The sequence below is a fragment of the Belonocnema kinseyi genome, chromosome 8 (assembly GCF_010883055.1).
Source record: "Belonocnema kinseyi isolate 2016_QV_RU_SX_M_011 chromosome 8, B_treatae_v1, whole genome shotgun sequence".
Taxonomy (NCBI): domain Eukaryota; kingdom Metazoa; phylum Arthropoda; class Insecta; order Hymenoptera; family Cynipidae; genus Belonocnema; species Belonocnema kinseyi.
The window spans coordinates 85,154,927-85,173,442 of NC_046664.1; the positions used below are offsets into that span (position 1 = coordinate 85,154,927).

General features: G+C 20.5%; 1 protein-coding gene across 1 annotated transcript in view; it reads right to left on the reverse strand.

The window, feature by feature from the left end:
• The window catches only part of LOC117178580 (collagen alpha-1(I) chain-like), a 120,582-nt gene that overhangs the window by 41,589 nt on the left and 60,477 nt on the right, over positions 1-18,516 (reverse strand). Inside the window, exons 15-19 of the mRNA XM_033370007.1 lie at positions 18,040-18,308; positions 14,740-14,958; positions 12,510-12,689; positions 9,340-9,518; positions 1,987-2,164 (exon numbers count right to left, since the gene is read on the reverse strand). Of these exons, the coding sequence (XP_033225898.1) occupies positions 1,987-2,164; positions 9,340-9,518; positions 12,510-12,689; positions 14,740-14,958; positions 18,040-18,308 (1,025 nt within the window). The remainder of the gene's footprint in view (positions 1-1,986; positions 2,165-9,339; positions 9,519-12,509; positions 12,690-14,739; positions 14,959-18,039; positions 18,309-18,516) is intronic.

An 18,516-nucleotide genomic window follows, 5' to 3' on the forward strand; every position in this document is an offset into this window, starting at 1 on the left:
CTTTTTTTTTTAATATTTGTGAAATGTTGGAAATCTTTGTAAAATTTTTGTCAAATCTTTTAAAATTTTGGTACAATCTTTGTAAAATTTTTTGAAATATTTATAAAATGTTCGAAATCTTTCAGAAATTTTTAAAATCTTTGTGAAATCTTTTTAAATTTTGTTGAAATCTTTGTAAACTTTTTTTTTAATATTTGTAAAATGTTGAAAATCTTTGTAAAATTTTGGTCAAATCTTTTAAAATTTTGGTACAATCTTTGTAAAATTTTTTGAAATATTTGTAAAACTATCCAAATCTTTGTAACATTTTTTTAAAATCTTTGTGAAATGTTTTGAAATCTTTTCAAATTTGGGTAAAATCTTTGTAAAATTGTTTGAAATATTTGTAAAACTATACAAATCTTTGTAAATTTTTTTTGTATCTTTGTGAAATGCTTTGAAATCTTTTTGAATTTTGGTAAAATTTTTGTGACATTTTTTGAAATATTTGTAAATTTTTCGAAATCTTTGTAAAATTTTAAAAATCTTTTTAAATTTTGGTGAAATCTTTGTAAATTTTTTTTTAATATTTGTAAAATAATGAAAATTTTTGTGAAATCTTATAAAATCTTTTTAAATTTGGATAAAATCTTTGTAAATTGTTTGGAAACATTTGTAAAAGGTTCGGAATCTTTGTAAAATTTGCAAAATCTTTGTTAAATCTTTCAAAATCTTTGTAAATTTTGGTAAAATCTTTGTAACATTTTTTGAAATATTTGTAAAACTATCCAAATCTTTGTAAATTTTTTAACATCTTTGTGAAATGTTTTGAAATCTTTTTAAATTTTGGTAAAATCTTTGTAAAATTTTTTAAAATATTTTTTAAATTTTGAAAATCTTTATTAAAATTTTAAAATCTTTATGAAATCTTCTGTAAGTCTGTTTTACCACTGTACCCTTTTTAAAATCTTTAAATGTGAAATCTTCAAAAAAATTTGGAATGTTTTGTATTCATTTGAAATTATTAAAATATTTAAAATCTTTTTCGATTTTGGCAAATTCTTTGAAATCCTTCAAATCTTTTTGTATTTTTTTCAAGCATTTGAGAAATGTTCCATATCTTTTGGAAAATTTTTGAAATGTTTGTGAAATCTTTTAAAATCTTCTAAACAAATTTGAAATTATTGAAAATCTTTGACATGTTCTGAACTCTTAGAAATCTGATTCACCTTTTTCAATCTTTAAAAAAAATTTTTTGTATTCATTTGAAAATCTTTAAATATTTGTAAACTTTTGAAATCTTCAAAAAAAATTGGAAATCATGGCAAATCTTTGTAATGTTCTGAAACATTAGGAATATGTGTAACTATACACTATTTAAAATCTATAAAATCCCTGAAATCTTCAAAATATTTTTTAATCTTTTTGAAATATTTAAAATCTTTGGAAAATTTTTAAAATAGTTGTGAAATCCTTTAAAATCTTCTAAACAATTTTTAAATTCTTTAAAATCTTTATGAAACTTTTGTGAAATCTTTGAAATCTTTTTAAATTTTGGTAAAACCTTTGAAAGCCTTAAGATCTTTGTAAAATTTTTTGAATTATTTGGGAAATGTTAGAAATCTTTGAATTTGAAACTTTTATGAAATGTTTTAAATATTTATCAAATCTTTTATATTTATTTTCGATCATTAAAATATTTAAAACTTAAAATTATTCATGTTCTAATCATTTAAATTTACAATATCTTGGTTTTATAAAAGAAATCAGAAGATAATTTTATAAATAATGACAATATTTTCAATTTTTTTAAAATAAAATCGTTTTTTTGTTGTTGAAATTTTATTTCGCCAACTTCAGTATGATAATTGAAATGATATTCCAAACATACAGAAATAATAATGATCTCAGTTGGAAAAAAATGGATTTATCACGAATTTTCGCTTAGTTTGATTATAATTTTTTAATACAAATTTTTAATTTAATTATTGTGAAAAAAGTACTTACATTAGCAGTAACTCCAACGAGAACGTCGGCTTTACAGAAAAGTTTGTATTTTAAGCTGATAACTATAAACTGCAATGATTTTTTCTCCTCCAGAATGCAATCTACAATTTTATTAATATTTCCGAGATCCAGAGCAGCGTCGACTTCGTCAAGTAAAAAGAATGGCGCTGGCTTCGCCCTATGAATTACCGAAAAAAAAATATTTAAATTATTATTTAGGACATTAAATAGAGAACAAATCAAATTATTCATTCTTTTTCTATATCCAATACTCAAAAGTAATAAGGAAATTCTTGAAAGTTAAAAAAAAAACAAGAATCCAATTAATGTTTTAAATTTTTTTTATTTTGCCTATAAAAAGGTTTCATTTTTTTAAATTTAAATTGAGATATTTAGAAGTTTTTTTCTGGATTTAAATGTATATATTTTAAAAAAATTTAACCATAAACTTAAACAACAACAAAATTAGGCAGCAAAATTACACAAGAAGGCTACAAAAATATTTAGAAAATTCAATTATATGGTTAAAACTAAAACTTATTAGTTTGAAATTAAACTTTTTTGTTAAAATTTAACTTTTTATTTAAAAATTCATATTTTCGGGTTAATTATTCAACTTTTTATTGCAGAAAAATCGACTTTATGTTTTAAAATTGATCTCTTTTAAAATAAAATCTTTTTTGGTTGAAAATTCCTTCTTTTTCTTTGCATACAAATTTGCCTGTTTCTCTGGTTAAAAATTTAATTCTTCCAGTTCAAGATTAATAATTTTAGTTCAAAATTTATCTCTTTGCTTAAATATTTAACTATTATGTGGAAAATTTGTTTGTCTTGGGGTTTATATAATGTTTTGTTAAAAATTTGTCTTCACTTGTGGAAAATTGATCTTCTACGTTAAGAATTTGAGTATATTGTTCAAAATTAATTTTTTTAAAGTAAAAATGTTATTTTTCCAATTTTTGTTAAAAATTGATCTTTTTTGGTAAAAAAATTAACTATTTCGCTGAGAATTCATATATTTTGTTACAACTTTGTCTTTTCTTGTAGAAAATTAATTTTCTTGGTTAGAAATTCATATTTTTGGTGGAAAATTTGAATACATTATTGAAAATTGATTTTTTTAACTAAGAATGTTATTTTTCGAATTTTGGTTAAAAAATGATAATTTTTAATTTAAAAATTATCTATATGGTTGAAAATTCATATTATTTGTTAAAAATTGGTATTTTCTTGTAAAAAATTAATTTTATTTGTTAGAAACTCATATTTTTGGTGGACAATTTTTGTACATTGTTGAAAATTTATTTGTTTAATTGTAAATTTTACTATTCCAATTTTGGATGAAAATTTAATTCCTTTTTAAATTAAAAATTTAACTATTTGGTTAAAAATTCATATATTTTGTTGGAAATTATTCTTTTCTTGCAGAAAATTGATCTTCCAGGCTGAAAAATTGAGTATATGGTTGAAAATTAATTTTTTTTTTTAATGTTATTATTCAAATATTGGTCAAAATTTTTTCTTTTTTTAGTTAAAAAGTTAACAATTTAGTTTAAAATGCATATATTTTGTTAAAAATGTGTCTTTTTTGGTAGAAAATTAATCTTTTAGGTTTAAAATTTGAGTATATTGTTGAAAATTAATTTTTTTTAAATGTTATTTTTCAAATTTTGGTTAAAAATTTATCTTTTTTAGTTAAAAAAATTTATATATTTTGTTAAAAATATGTCTTTTCTTGTAGAAAACTCATCTTATTGGTTTAAAATTTGAATATATTGTTAAAAAATTTTTTTTCTAATAAAAATCTTATTTAAATTTCGGTTGAAAATTAATTTTATTTTTTGATTAAAAAATCAACTAAATAGTTAAAAATTCATATATTTTATTAAAAATCTGTCTTTTCTTGTAGAAAATTAATTTTCTTGGTTAGAAATTCATATTTTTTGTGAAAAATTTGAGTACATTGTAGAAAATTTATTTTATTTTTTAATTATAAAATTAACTATTTAGTTGAAAATTCACATATTATGTTACAAATTTGTCTTTTTTGTAGAAAATTGATTTTCTCGGTTGAAAATCTGAATATATTGTTGAAAATTAATTTTATTTAACTAAAAATGTTATTTTTCCAATTTTGATAAAAAATTGATCTTTTGGAGTTAAAAAATTACCTATTTGTTTGAAAATTCATATATTTTGTTAAAAAAAGTGTCTTTTAAAAAAAAATCATCTTCTAGGTTGAAAATTTGAGTAAATTGTTGACAATTATTCTTTAACTAAAAACGTTATTATTCTAATTTTGGTTAAAAAATTAACTATTTGGTTGAAAATTCATATATTTTCTTTAAAATGTGTCTTTTCTTAATGAAAACTCATCTTTTAGGTTTAAAATTTGAGCATATTGTTGAAAATTAATTTTTTTTTAAATGTTATTATTCAAATTTTGGTTAAAAATTTATCTTTTTCAGTTAAAAAATTTAGATATTTTGTTAAAAATTGGTCTTTTCTTGTAGAAAATTGATCTTTTGGTTGAAAATTTGAATATATTGTTGAAAATTATTTTTTTTTAATGTTATTTTCAAATTTTTATGAAAAATTTATCTTTTTTATTAAAAAAATTAACTATTTGGTTGAAAATTCATATAATTTGTTAAGAATGTGTCTTTTTTTTGTAGAAAATTCATCTTATAGGTTTAAAATTTGAGTATATTGTTAAAAATTATTTGTTTTTAAATGTTAATATTCAAATTTTGGTTAAAAATTTATCTTTTTCAGTTAAAAAATTTAGATATTTTGTTAAAAATTGGTCTTTTCTTGTAGAAAATTGATCTTCTAGGTTGAAAATTTGAATATATTGTTGAAAATTATTTTTTTTTAATGTTTTTTTCAAATTTGTATGAAAAATTTATCTTTTTTATTTAAAAGATTAACTATTTGGTTGAAAATTCATATAATTTGTTAAGAATGTGTCTTTTTTTGTAGAAAATTCATCTTATAGGTTTAAAATTTGAGTATATTGTTAAAAATTATTATTTTTGAAATAAAAATGTAATTATTTAAATTTTTGTTGCAAATTTATTTCCTTTTTTGATTAAAAAGATAACTATTTGGTTGAAAATTCATATACTTTGTTAAAAATCTGTCATTTCTGGTAGAAAATTTATCTCTCTGCTTCAAAATTTGAGTATATTTAAAAAAATTTATTTTTTAACTGAAAATTTCATTATTCCAATTTTTGTTCAATATTGATCTTTTTTTTTAGTTGAAAAATAAGCTATTTGGAAATTTGTATTTTCTGGTAGAAAATCCATCTTTCTGACTGGACATTTGAGTGTATTATTGAAATTTTATTTTTTAACTGAAAATTTCACTTTTCCAATTTTGGTTGAAAATTAATATTCTTGGATAAAAATTCATATTTTGGTTTAAGGGTTCATTTTTTTATTTGAAAATTTGACTATATTGTAGAAAAATTATATTTGTAACTGAAAATTTTACTTTTACAATTTTTATTGAAAACTCATATTTTTTAGTTAAAAATTTAATTGTTTGCTGGAAAATTAATATATTTTGCGAAAAATGTGTATATTCTTGTAGAAAATAAATCTGCTTGAATAAAAATATTATATTTTTGTTCGAAAATTTGAGTATATTGTATATTGAGTATTATTGTATATTTGGTTTAAAATTCATTTATTTTTCATGAAAATTTGTATTTTCTGTCATAAAATTAATCTTCTCGGTGAAATTTGATTATATTATAGAAAAATTAAATTTTTAACTGACAATTTTATTATTAAAATTGTTTATTGAAAATTAATATTTTTAGTTAAAAATTTAACTATTGTTTCGGTTAATAATTCATGTATTTTGTTGTAAATTTGTATTTTCTGGTATTAAATTAATCTTTTTGGTTGAAAATTAATATTTTGATGAAAAATTTGACTATATGGTTAAGAATTTAATTTTTAAACTGTAAATTTCACTATTCCAATTATTGGTTAAGAATTAATCTTCAATTTTGGCTATAAAAAATTAACTATTTTGATTGAAAATTAACATTTTTGATGGAGAATTTGAGTACATTGTTGAAAATTTACTTTTTTAATTGTAAATTTTACTATTCCAATTTTGGTTAAAAATTGATCTTTTTTAGTTAAACAATTAACTATTTGGTTGAAAATTCATAAATTTGTAACAAAAATGTTATTCCAATTTGGGTTAAAAATGTATGATATTTTTTAGTTAAAAAATTAACTATTTGGTTGAAAATTCATATATTTTCTTAAAAATTTGTCTTTTATTGTAGAAAATAAATTTTCCTGGTTAGAAATTCATATTTTTTATGAAAAATTTGAACACATTTTTGAACATTTATTTTTTTAATTGTAATTTTCACTATTCCCACTTTGGTTGACAATTTATTATCTTTTTTCATTAAAAATTAACTATTTATTTAAAAATTCATATATTATATTGAAAATTTGTCTCTTTTGTAGAAAATTGATTTTCTAGATCGAAAATTTGAGTGTATGGTTAAAAATTAATTAATTTAATTAACTAATTTTTTCACTAAAAATGTTATTCCAATTTTGGTTAAAAATTGATCTTTTTTAGTTAAAAAAGTAACTATTTGGTTGAAAATTCGTATATTTTGATAAAAATTTATCTTTTCTTTAAGAAAATTGATCTTCTAGGTTGAAAATTTGAGTATTTTATTGAAAATTAATTGTTTTAAGCTAAAAATGTTATTTTTTCAATTTGGGTTAAAAACCGATCTTTTTTAGTTAAAGAAATTAACCATTTATTTGAAAATTCTAATATTTTTTTTAGAAATTTGTCTTTTCTTCTAAAAAACTAATTTTCTTGGTTAGAAATTCATATTTTTGGTGGAAAATTTTAGTACATTGTTGAAAATTTATATTCTTTTTTAATTAAAAAATTACCTATTTGTTTGAAAATTAATTTATTTTTGTGCAAATTTGTCTTTTTTGGTAAAAAAAATTAATCTTCTTGGTTAATAATTAATCATTTTGGTTGACAGTTCATCTCTGCGTGAAAATTTGACTATATTGTAGAAAAATTATATTTTTAACAGGCAATTTCATTATTAAAATTGTTTATTTCAATTCATGTTTTTGTTGTAAATTTGTATTTTCTAGTAGAAAATTCATCTCTCTTCTCAAAATTTGAGTATATTGTTGAAAATTCATATATTTTGTTAAAAATATGTCTTCTCGTGTAGAAAATTAATCTTCTTGGTTAAAAATTCATACTTTTGTTTGAGGGTTCATCTTTTTATTTGGAAATTTGAATATATTGTAGAAAAATTATATTCCTAACTGAAAATTTCACTTTTACAATTCTCATTGAAAACTCATATTTTTTATTAAAAAATTTAATTGTTTGGTTGAAAATTAATATATTTTGTAAAAAATGTGTATATTCTTGTAGAAAATGAATCTGATTGAATAACAATTTTATATTTTTGTTCGAAAATTTGAGTATATTGTTGAAAATTTATTTTTTCAACTGATAATTTAACTGCAATTTTGGTTGAAAATTCACATATTTTTTTAAAGATTTGTCTTTTCCTGTAGACAATTCGAATTTTTCGTGGGAAATATGAGCACATTGTTGAACATTTATTATTTTAATTGTAAATTTCACTATTCCAATTCTGGTTGACAATTTATTATCTTTTTTAATTAAAAAAAATAACTATTTAGTTAAAAATTCATATATTATGTTACAAATTTGTCTTTTTTGTAGAAAATTGATTTTGTGGATCGAAAATTTGAGTATAAGTTTAAAAATTAATTAATTTTTTTCACTAAAAATGTTATTATTCCAATTTTGGTTAAAAATGGAAATTTTTTAGTAAAAAAAAAGCAACTATTTGTTTGAAAATTCATATATTTTCTTAAAAATTTATCTTTTCTTGTAAAAAATTGATCTTCTAGGTTAAAAATTTGAGTAATTTGTTATAAATTAATTTTTTTTTCAAACTAAAAGTGTTATTTTTCCAATTTGAGCGAAAAACGAATTTTTTTAAAGTTGAAAATTCTAATATTTTATTAGAAATTTGTCTTTTCTTGTAAAAAATTAATTTTCTTGGTTAGAAATTCATATTTATGGTGGAAAATTGGAGTGCATTGTTGAAAATTTATTTTTTTAATTATAAATTTCACTATTCCAATTTTGGTTGAAAATTCATATATTTTGTTAAAAATTTGTCTTTTCTTGTAGAAAATTTATCTTCTAGTTCGAAAATTAGAGAATATTGTTGAAAATTAATTCTTTTTTAACTAAGAATGTTATTTTTCCAATTTTTGTTAAAAATTGATGTTTTTTAGTTAAAAAATTGTCTATTTGGTTCAAAGTTCATATATTTTCTTGAAAATGTGTATTTTCTTGTAGAAAACTCATCTTTTAGGTTTAAAATTTGAGTATATTGTTGAAAATTAATTTTTTTAATAAAAATTTTATTATTTAAATTTTGGTTGAAAATTTATTTCCTTTTTTAATTAAAAAATTAACTATTAATAATTCATATATTTTGTTATAAATTTGTATTTTCTGGTATAAAATTAATCCTTTTGGCTGAAAATTAATATTTTAATGGATAATATTGTTAAAAAGTTATTTTTTAAGCTGTAAATTTCACTATTCCAATTTTGGTTAAAAATTAATCTTCTATTTCAGCTGAAAAAATGAACTATTTAGTTGAAAATTCATATCTTTTGTTAAAAATTAATATTTTCTTGTAGAAAATTAACATGTTTTGTAAAAAATTTGACTATATTGCTGAAAATTAATTTTTTTGACTGGAAATTTCACTATTTGGTTGAAAATTCATATATTTTGTAAAAATTTATTTTCCTAAATGAAAATTTCACTGTTTTAATTTAGGTTGAAAACTGATCATTTGTAGTTAAAAATTTGTCTTTTTCGCTTGAAAATTCATCTCTGATAGGATTTATGATTATATTATTATTTAACATTTATACTTTTATCTGAAAATTTCACTATTCCAATTTTGGATGAAAATTGATATTTTTCAGCTAAAAATTTAACTATTTGGATAAAATTTTGTCTTAATTTGTCGAAAATTAATCTTCTTGATTGAGCATTAATATTTTTGTTGAAAATTAATCTCTCTTTTTGAAAATTGGTTGTTTTTTCTACGGAAAATTTAACTATTCCAATTTCCTCTATTTTCGGGAAAAATCCCTGTTTTAGAAAAGTTTAGCCTGGAAAGCCTTTTATCGATACAGTTGAAAAAATATTTTTTTGGCTGATAAATAAATATAGGACTTAAAAATTACCAATTTCTGAGAATAGGTAACTTACTTTTGAATAGCGAAAAGTAACGCCAATGCTGCGATACTTCTCTCCCCACCGGAAAGCCCATCCATTGTTAAAGCTTTTTTGCTCGGAGCAATACAAGTGTAGATAATGCCATCCAAATAGGGCTCTTCAGGATTTTGTGCACACAGCAATGCTTGTGCTGACTCACTTTTTGTCATGCGCTGAAAATTTTTATTTTTAACTTTCAATTTAATTTCGAAAATTCTCAAATAAAATGTGAATTTTAAACAAACCAGATTAAGTCTCGAACTTTCAGAAATACAGAAATATTTCCAATTTGGGGTTGAAAATTTATCAATATTTATTTATCTAATATTTATCAATATTAACTTAGGCGGCAGATTCAAGGCCGTCCATAAATTCTTTTCTCCTTTTTTTAAGAATTTTGTTTTTCCACTATTATCAAGAAAAAACTCTTCCATTAACTCACTTTTTTGCTAAAATTTGAACTATTCATGGTTAAAAATTAATTCTTTTTGTTTAAAAACTTGTTAAAAATATCGAAATTCGTCTCATTCGGTTAGGAAATCTACACTTTAGTTTGAAAAATTTAATTATATACGATTTCAGATTCCGTTCTTGAATTCAAACAAGAAGATTTTTAATTAAAATGATGAATCTTTAATAAAAAATTGTATTTAAAAAAAAACTTATTTTTCAACCAAGTAAATTTATTCATATCCTAAAAGATTAGTTTTTAACTAAAATGATAAATATTTAACTGGAATATTTGAATTTTCAATCAAAAATAACAATCTTTAAACAGTGAGATTAACTTTGAAAGAAAAACATTTTCTACAAAAAATGTAGATTTTCTACCAAAGCAGTCGATTTTCTACCGAAAAAATTTATTTTTTGACAAAAATTCAACCACTTGGTTCAAAGTTAAGTTACTTTGTAAAAAATTAATTTTTTAATGAAGATTCATTAATTTAATCGAAAAATCAACTATTTGGTTGAAAATTCATATTTTTTACTTAAAAAATTCAAATACTTTGTTAGATAATTTCTGTAGTTTGTTGATAATTACTCTTTTTTCGTTGAAAATTAATATTCTTATTTAAAAAATAAACTATTTATTTGAAAAACTATTTATTTGAAAAATTTACTTTTATGTTGGAAAATCATATTTCCGATTTGAAATTTCAAATGTTTTGTAGAAAATTCGTCTTTTTTAATTTGAAAATTCAACAATTTGATAGAAAACAAAACCATTTGGTTTAAAAATTAACTATTTATTTAAAAAATTTACTTTTTTTTTTAATCAAATTTTTGGGTTGGAAATTCCAACTGTTTTATAGAAAATTCGTCTTTTCGGCTTAAAAATTCAGCAGTTTAGTAGAAAAGAAAACTATTTGCTTAAAAAATTGACTTTCTTTTGTTAAAAAATCATATTTTCGGTTTGTAAATTCCAATTGTTTTGTAGAAATCAATCTTTTTTGGCTTCAAAATTTAACAATTTGATAGAAAACAAAACCATTTGGTTTAACAATTAACTATATTTAAAAAATTTACTTTTTTTTAAATCAAATTTTTGGGTTGGAAATTCCAACTGTTTTGTAGAAAATTCGTCTTTTCAGCTTAAAAATTCAGCAGTTTAGTAGAAAAGAAAACTATTTGGTTAAAAAATTGACTTTTTTTGTTAAAAAATCATATTTTCGGGTTGTAAATTCCAAATGTTTTATAGAAAATTCATCTTTTTGGATTAAAAATTTAACAATTTATTAGTAATTCAAACTTTATGGTTTAAAATAAAATTTTTTTTTTTTGAAAATTAATATTTTTTGTTGAAAATTTAACTAATTTGGTAGAAAATTAAACTATTTGGGTAAAAATTGAACTTTTTATTTTAAAATTTGACTATTTTGTTGGAAATTCGTTTTTCTTTTGGCTTAAAACTATATTTTTTTATCTGAAAATGTAGCTATTCCTTTTTTGTTAGAGAAATTTCCCTTTGTAAAATGAAATTCATCTATTTAGGTACAAAATTATTCTTGTTTATTGAAAATTGAACAATTTTGTTAAAAATTCATATTTTTCAATTTAATCCAACTGGATGAACTTTTTTCTTTTTTTAATTAGTTTGTAAACTAAAAATTGAACGATTGCATTTTTTGTTGAAAATTTAACTTATTTAGTTAAAAATTCATCCTTTTCATTTGGAAATTCAATCATTTGGTTAAAATTGATGTATTTCGTTAATAATTAGTTTTTTGTGGTAAATTCATCTTTTTGGTTGAGAAATCAACGTTTTCGTTGAAAATTCAACTCTTTGGTCTAAAGATGAACTAATTTATAAAGAAATAATTTTTTTGGACAATACATTTTTTAAAATTCTTTTTCGGTTTATAAGTCATGTCTTATAAACAAATTATCTTTTAGCTAGAAAACTTAGAAATTTTGGTTGGAAAATAATGATTTTTTATTTTAATTCTAATGTATCCAAATTATATATTTTTTTTAATTAAACTTTTTAATATACTAATTTAACTATTCCATTTTTGTTTGTAAAATTATCTTGATTAGTTGAAAATCCATCGTTAATGATTTAAAATTAATTTTCTTTTGAAATTTAATGTTCTTGGTTGAAAATTCATATTTTCGGTGGAAAATTTGTGTATATTTTTGAAAATTAATTTATTTTGAAAATTTTACTATTCCAATTTAATTTTCTTTATACATTCCAATTTTAGATTGAAAACTGAAATTTTTATTAAAAATCAATCAGTTTGGTTAAGGACTCAACTATTTGGTTAAAAAAATCGTCTTTGGGTTGAATTCAAATGGTTCCAAACTAGCTTTAATATAAAAAAAAATTAATTTGTTTTTAAAAAAAAGTTAACTATTCCATTCTTGGCTGTAAACTTATTTTTTTCAGCTGAAAATTCAACTTATTGGTACAAAATTCGTCTTTTTTGTTAAAAATTCATATTTTTGGTCCAAAATTTGAGTATATTGTTGAAAATTAATTTTTTCAGTTTATTTCAATGCAGAAATCTTTTTTCTCAAATAAATTGTTGCAAATTATAATACCTAGACCTAAGGTATTCAATATAATAAAAATAATTGAAATAAATAGAAAAAATAAAATACTTAAAATTAATGTAAAATAAAATAAATTCAATAATTCAAAAATAAATGTGCTTTCATACCTTATAAATATTTTCTATAACTTCAGAAACTTTAGTCATGAAAGAATTAAACATTTCCGTTCTTCTTCTTTTCACACTTTCCAATTTGTCCCTGCAAAGTTTGGCTTCTTCTCGCTCTTTATTGAGTTTTCGTCTCATTTGTCGCTGTTGTTCCATCAGTGCCTTTAGCCTTTTCTCAGCCTATTAAAAACAAACAAATTATATAAAAATGTGTGACAAAATCCTGGATAAAGTGAATTTTGATATTTCAACCCAGGTGTGTAATTAATTTTTCTCCAAAAAAGATCAATTCTGAACCGAAACGGATGAATTTTTCACAACATAACTGAATTTTCAACAACAAAATTATATTTTTAATAATATAGTTATAAATTTTCCATAAATAATTGGATTTTTAACAAAATAGTTGAATTTCTTATCAAATAATTGATTTTTCAGCATACAAAAATATGCAGTTTCAATCAAATAATCGAATTTCCAAAGAAAAGGGAATACAATTAAATGAAATATGTATTTGAATTTTTTAAATAAAAAGACATCTTTTCTACCATGAGAGATGGCTAAAAAATTTAATGCTTTAGAGAACAGTCGACTTTTAAATCGAAAAATTAAAATTTTTAACAAAAAAGTTACTTTTCAACCAAGAAAAATAAATTTTCAACAAAAAATAATTTGACTTTTAACAATATAATTCAATTTTCCAAAATAATTGGATTTTTAACAAAATATTTGAATTTCTTACGAAATAATTAATTTTTTAGCATACAAAGATATGCATTTTCAATCAAATGGTTGAATTTTCAAACAAAAAGGAATAAAATTTAATAAAATATGTATATAAATTTTTAAAAAAAGTCAACTTCCTTAGATGACAGATGAATTTTCAGGAAAAAAAATAATTTTCTAACAAGAAAGATAAATTTTCAACCCCGAAGGATGACTTTTCTACCATGAAAGATTAATCTTGAACCCAAAACGATAAATTTTTGACACCATAACTGAATTTTCAATTAAAAATAATTGGATTTTTTACCAAATAATTAAATTTTCCAAAAATACTTGGATTTTTAACAAAATGTTTGAATTTTCAAGGCAAAGAGATGAATTTTCGACCAAAAAGATTAATTTTGTACCAAAAAAGACGAATTTAGAGCAAAATACATGAATTTTCAATCAAATAATTTAATTTTAAGGCCAAAAATAAGAATGTTATCTCCAAAAAGTTGAATTTTCAACCCAAAAATATGATTTTTCAACAAAAAAGTTTAACTTTTGACTAAATAGTATAATTTTCTAACAAATTGTGGATTTTTCAAACCATAGAGTTGAATTTTCTACAAAAAGCTAGAATTTTTAACATGAAAGTTCATTTAAAAACAAATTGTGAAAACAAAAATGAATTTTTAACAAAGCTATTAAATTTTCAACCAGGAAGATAAATTTCCGACCAAAAAGATTAATCTTGTACCAAAAAAGAAGAATTTTGAGCAAAGTACATGAATTTTCAATAAAATTATTTAATTTTAAAGCCAAAAATACGAATATTATAAAAAAAAAGTTGAATTTTTAACCTAAAAATATGGTTCTTCATCCAAACAGTTTAACATTTTACTAAATAGTTTAATTTTCTACCAAATTGTTAAATTTTATACAAAAAAGTAGAATTTTTAACATAAAATTTCATTTAAAATAAAATATTTAAATTTACAACTATAATTATAAATTCCTTTAAAAAATTCATTTTTTTACAATGTATTTAAATTTAAAGTCAAATAATTGACTTTTTAACAAAAAGGATTACTTTTCAGCCACAAAAATATGATTTCTAAATTAAAACATTTCGCTTTAAAGCAAATAGTTATTAATTTTCTAGTAAACAATAGAATTTGTAACATAAAAGTTCATTTAAAAGCAAACAGTTCAATTTTGAAACGAAGCATGTAACAATTGACATTTCAAACAAGCAACTGCATTTTTAACCAAAAAAATATAACTTTTCAAACCAATATGATTAAATTTCTATCAACACAGACGAATTTTTAATAAAATACATACATTTTCCACCAAAAAGTTGAGCCTTTTCAATAAAAAAAAAATAAATTGTACCCAAAAATATAGTTGAATTTTCTTATAAGGTTTAAATTCCAAATATTATTAGTTTATAATTTTTCTTTCAGACTTACACCGCTGTTCTAAAGAGAAAACATTGAAAAAGGAAGAAATATAGTACCTTTTGATTCGGAGCTTTGATACGGTCGAGATTTCCTTCGATTTCATCAATTTCTCTATTTAAAACATCTTTAGTTTCCTCTACATTGTCTCTGTCTTTGCAAGCTTCCGGTAGATAGCTATAGTCGATTTCTATCTTCCGCCGAGCTTCCTCGTAGCTCTCAGATGGATCGAAATTATCCAAATTTCCAGAAATTAATGGAACTTTTATTTCTTTTATCTGAAAATCAAGCGATCGTATTTATAAACGAAAACGACTAAAGAATTCAAATAGAAGATCATATTTAAATTCTTATCACCATGGAATAACTGAATAAATAAATAATAATTAAAACATCATTGATCTTTTCTTGAATTTGTTACTTAAGTTCCTGAATTTGAATAACAATTATAAAAAAAGGTTCATTTTCTACAAAAAAAAAGAAAATTTTGAATAAAAAACATACATTTTTGACGAAGTAATTCAATTTTCAAAAACGAAGATTTTTAAAACAAATATTTTAATTTTAAACTAAAAAAGATTTGTTTATAATAAAAAATGGAAAAATTTACATTTCTGTTTACAATTGTATTTTCTATAAAAAAAGATAAGTTTTCAACCAAAAACTAGAATTTGCAACAAAATAATCGAATTTTCAACAAAAAAAGATCCATTTTAAACCAAAAATAAAACAATTAAATTTTAAGTTGAAACATTAATTTTTTAAAAGAAGAAAGATAAATTTAAAAAAATGGGTAAATTTTCAATAAAAAGCTGAATTTTTAACTCAATATATGAATTTTCAATTTAGAAAATATTAAGTTTAAACCAAAACAAACGAATTTTTTTTAAATAGTTAAATTGTCAGTTAAAAGAGTTATTTTCTAAAAAAAAAACGAATTTTCAATAAAAAGCATGATTTTTCAACCAAGTAATTGATTTAAAATCATGAAAAACCAAATATTTGACAAATATTTTCTGACAACAAGTAAAATTTTTAATAAAAAATATAAATTTTCAACCAAATAGTTGGATCTTCAATGATAAACGACAAATTTTCATATAAAAAAGATAAATTTTTAACCAAAAAAAACATAGTTTAATTTTCAGGTAAAACATTAATTTTCTGCAAAAAAAAATTCAATAAAAAATGGAAAAATTTAATTTGGAAACAAAAACGACGAATTTTCAACTAAAAAAGGTAAATTTTTATTAAAAAATGGAATAGTTTAATTTTTAGTAAAAAAAGAATTATTTTGTAGCAAGAAAAAGAATGTTCAATAAACAATATAAATTTTAAATCAATTATTTAAATTTTTAACCAAAAACGACGAATTTTCAACAAAAAAAAAGATATGCACATTTTTATCCAAAAATAGAAAAGTTAAATTATTAGTTTAAGAAAAATAATTTTCTACCCAGAAAAAGAATGTTCAATAAAAAATATATATTTGCAACCAAATATTTGAATTTTTAACCAAAAACGATAAATTTTCAACTAAAAAAGAAAAATTTTTAACCAAAAATACAATAGTTTAATTTTCAATTAAAACAATTAATTTTCTGCAAAAAAATGCAATAAAGAACATGGATTTTCAAACAAAGACGACGAATTTTTCAACCAAATATTTGAATTTTCAACTAAAAAGAAATCAATTTTTAATCGAAACTAGAAAAATTTAATTTTCAGTTGAAAAAAATAATTAATTCACTTTAAAAAATACGAGCTTTCAACAAAAAAACATTGATATTCAACCAAATAATTGAATTTTGAACAAACAAAAATTAAAATTTTTAATTGCTTTAAAAACATTTCACTCTTTTTATTTAAAGAAAAATGTAAAAATTACAGAATTCTTCCCCTTTCGACTCAATTAAAATATTAGCCAAAATGAGAAAATAAATTAATAAGAAAAATTTCTTCTTTCAATTCAGTACAAAATTAAATATGTTTTTTCTTCAGTATCTAGGGATTTAATTATTATTCAATTATTATTATGTAATTATTATCAAAAAATACAATTTTCAAACAAAATAAATGAATTTTTAACGCAAAAGTTGAATTTTCAAATAAAAAATGGGCACATGTTCAACAATTTAATTTAATTTTCAACTGAAAACAATGTTTTTTAACCAAAAATTTAATAATTAATTTTTCAATTGAAAAATTAATTTTGTAACAAAAATATTCAACCAAAGTGGTGAATTTTCAAATAAAATTATGCATATTTAACAGAAATACGTGACTTTTTAACACAAAACGACAAAAAAATAAAAATTTTTAACAAAAAACATAAATTTTTAACTAAAATGATCAATAATTGACTGGAAGACTTAAATTTTCAACGAAAAAGATTAATTTTTTAACAAAAATATTATATTTCTACCAAAAGAAGACAATTTTCCAACCAAAAAAAAATATATTTTTAATGAAAAATTTTTTATTACAACTCCAAAAGACAAATTTTCAACCATATAGTTGCATTCAGAAGTAAAAAAGATCAGTTTTCACACAAAAATAAAGTATTCAGTTAAAAAGTAAATTTTTCACCTAAAAAAAATTTATTTTCAACCAAAATGACGAATTTTCAACTTTAATTTTTCATCTAAGAAGATGAATTTTCAAACAAAAAACTTAATTTTATACAAAATAATTCATTTTATAATCAACTTACATAAATTTTCGACTAAAAAAGACAATTTTCAAAGCATATAGTTTAATTTTGGAACTGAAATAATTGAACTTTAAACCAAAAAGACTAAGTTCTACTAAAAAAGACAAAATTTTAAATAAAAAAATACTTTTTTAAGCATAAATTGAAGAAAGAAATTTTTAGTTAAAAAATTAATGTTCAATCAGAAAGATGAATTTCTAACTAAAATGATAGAATATGAAACTAAAAATGAAAAGAAATTTTTAACGAAATAATTAAAATTTTAACTGTAATAGTTCAGTTATAAGTGGAAAATTAATATTCAGCCAAAGAAAAAACAAAATTATCAACGAAGTAGTTCATTTTTCAACCAAAGAGATGAATTTTCGATTAAAATTATGAATTTTCACACAAAATTTAATTTATTTAATAAATTTATTAATGGCACATTTTTAAATTTTAATTTTGAATACTCTAAATTCTGAAGAGTTCTGATGCGCTTATATTGTATTTCAGTACTGAATACCTCAATTTAAATATTTTATTCACCTAATTTAATTAATTATTTAATGAAAATTATTATTTCTGATTTTTAAATTGTTTATGTTTTTAGATTTTACACTGTAATTCAAATAAAAATATCAGGAATTAAAAAAAAATTATTTACCTGACAATTTCGCAGTATTTCCATCCACTCTTTCTTTGTCGATAAATTATCAACCTCATCCTTGCCCTCCTGAATAGCCAGGTCGTAGGTGCGATATTCCTTCCTCGCATCCTTAATTTCTTTCTTTTTCATGTCAAGAGTAGCGCGCTCATTTTGAAGTTGTTCTTCAATTTTTTGTATCTTCTCTAATATTGCAGATTTCTCCTCAATTTCTTTCCTTAACTCTGCCTTAATTTTAACAAGACTTTCTTTGCATTTGGAAACTTCACCTATACAGGCATAAAATTCAATTACGTAATGACAATAATTGAATCGAAAATTAAATAATAATTCAGACCTAAAAAAAATGTGTTTTTCGTCTCGGTGCAATTTTTAAATTAACCCTTAAACGGCCAAAACGCCACTACCGGTACACTGCTTTTCAACGGCCAATAACTAAGACTATTCGACACTAGAAAAAAATGAGACACATATATT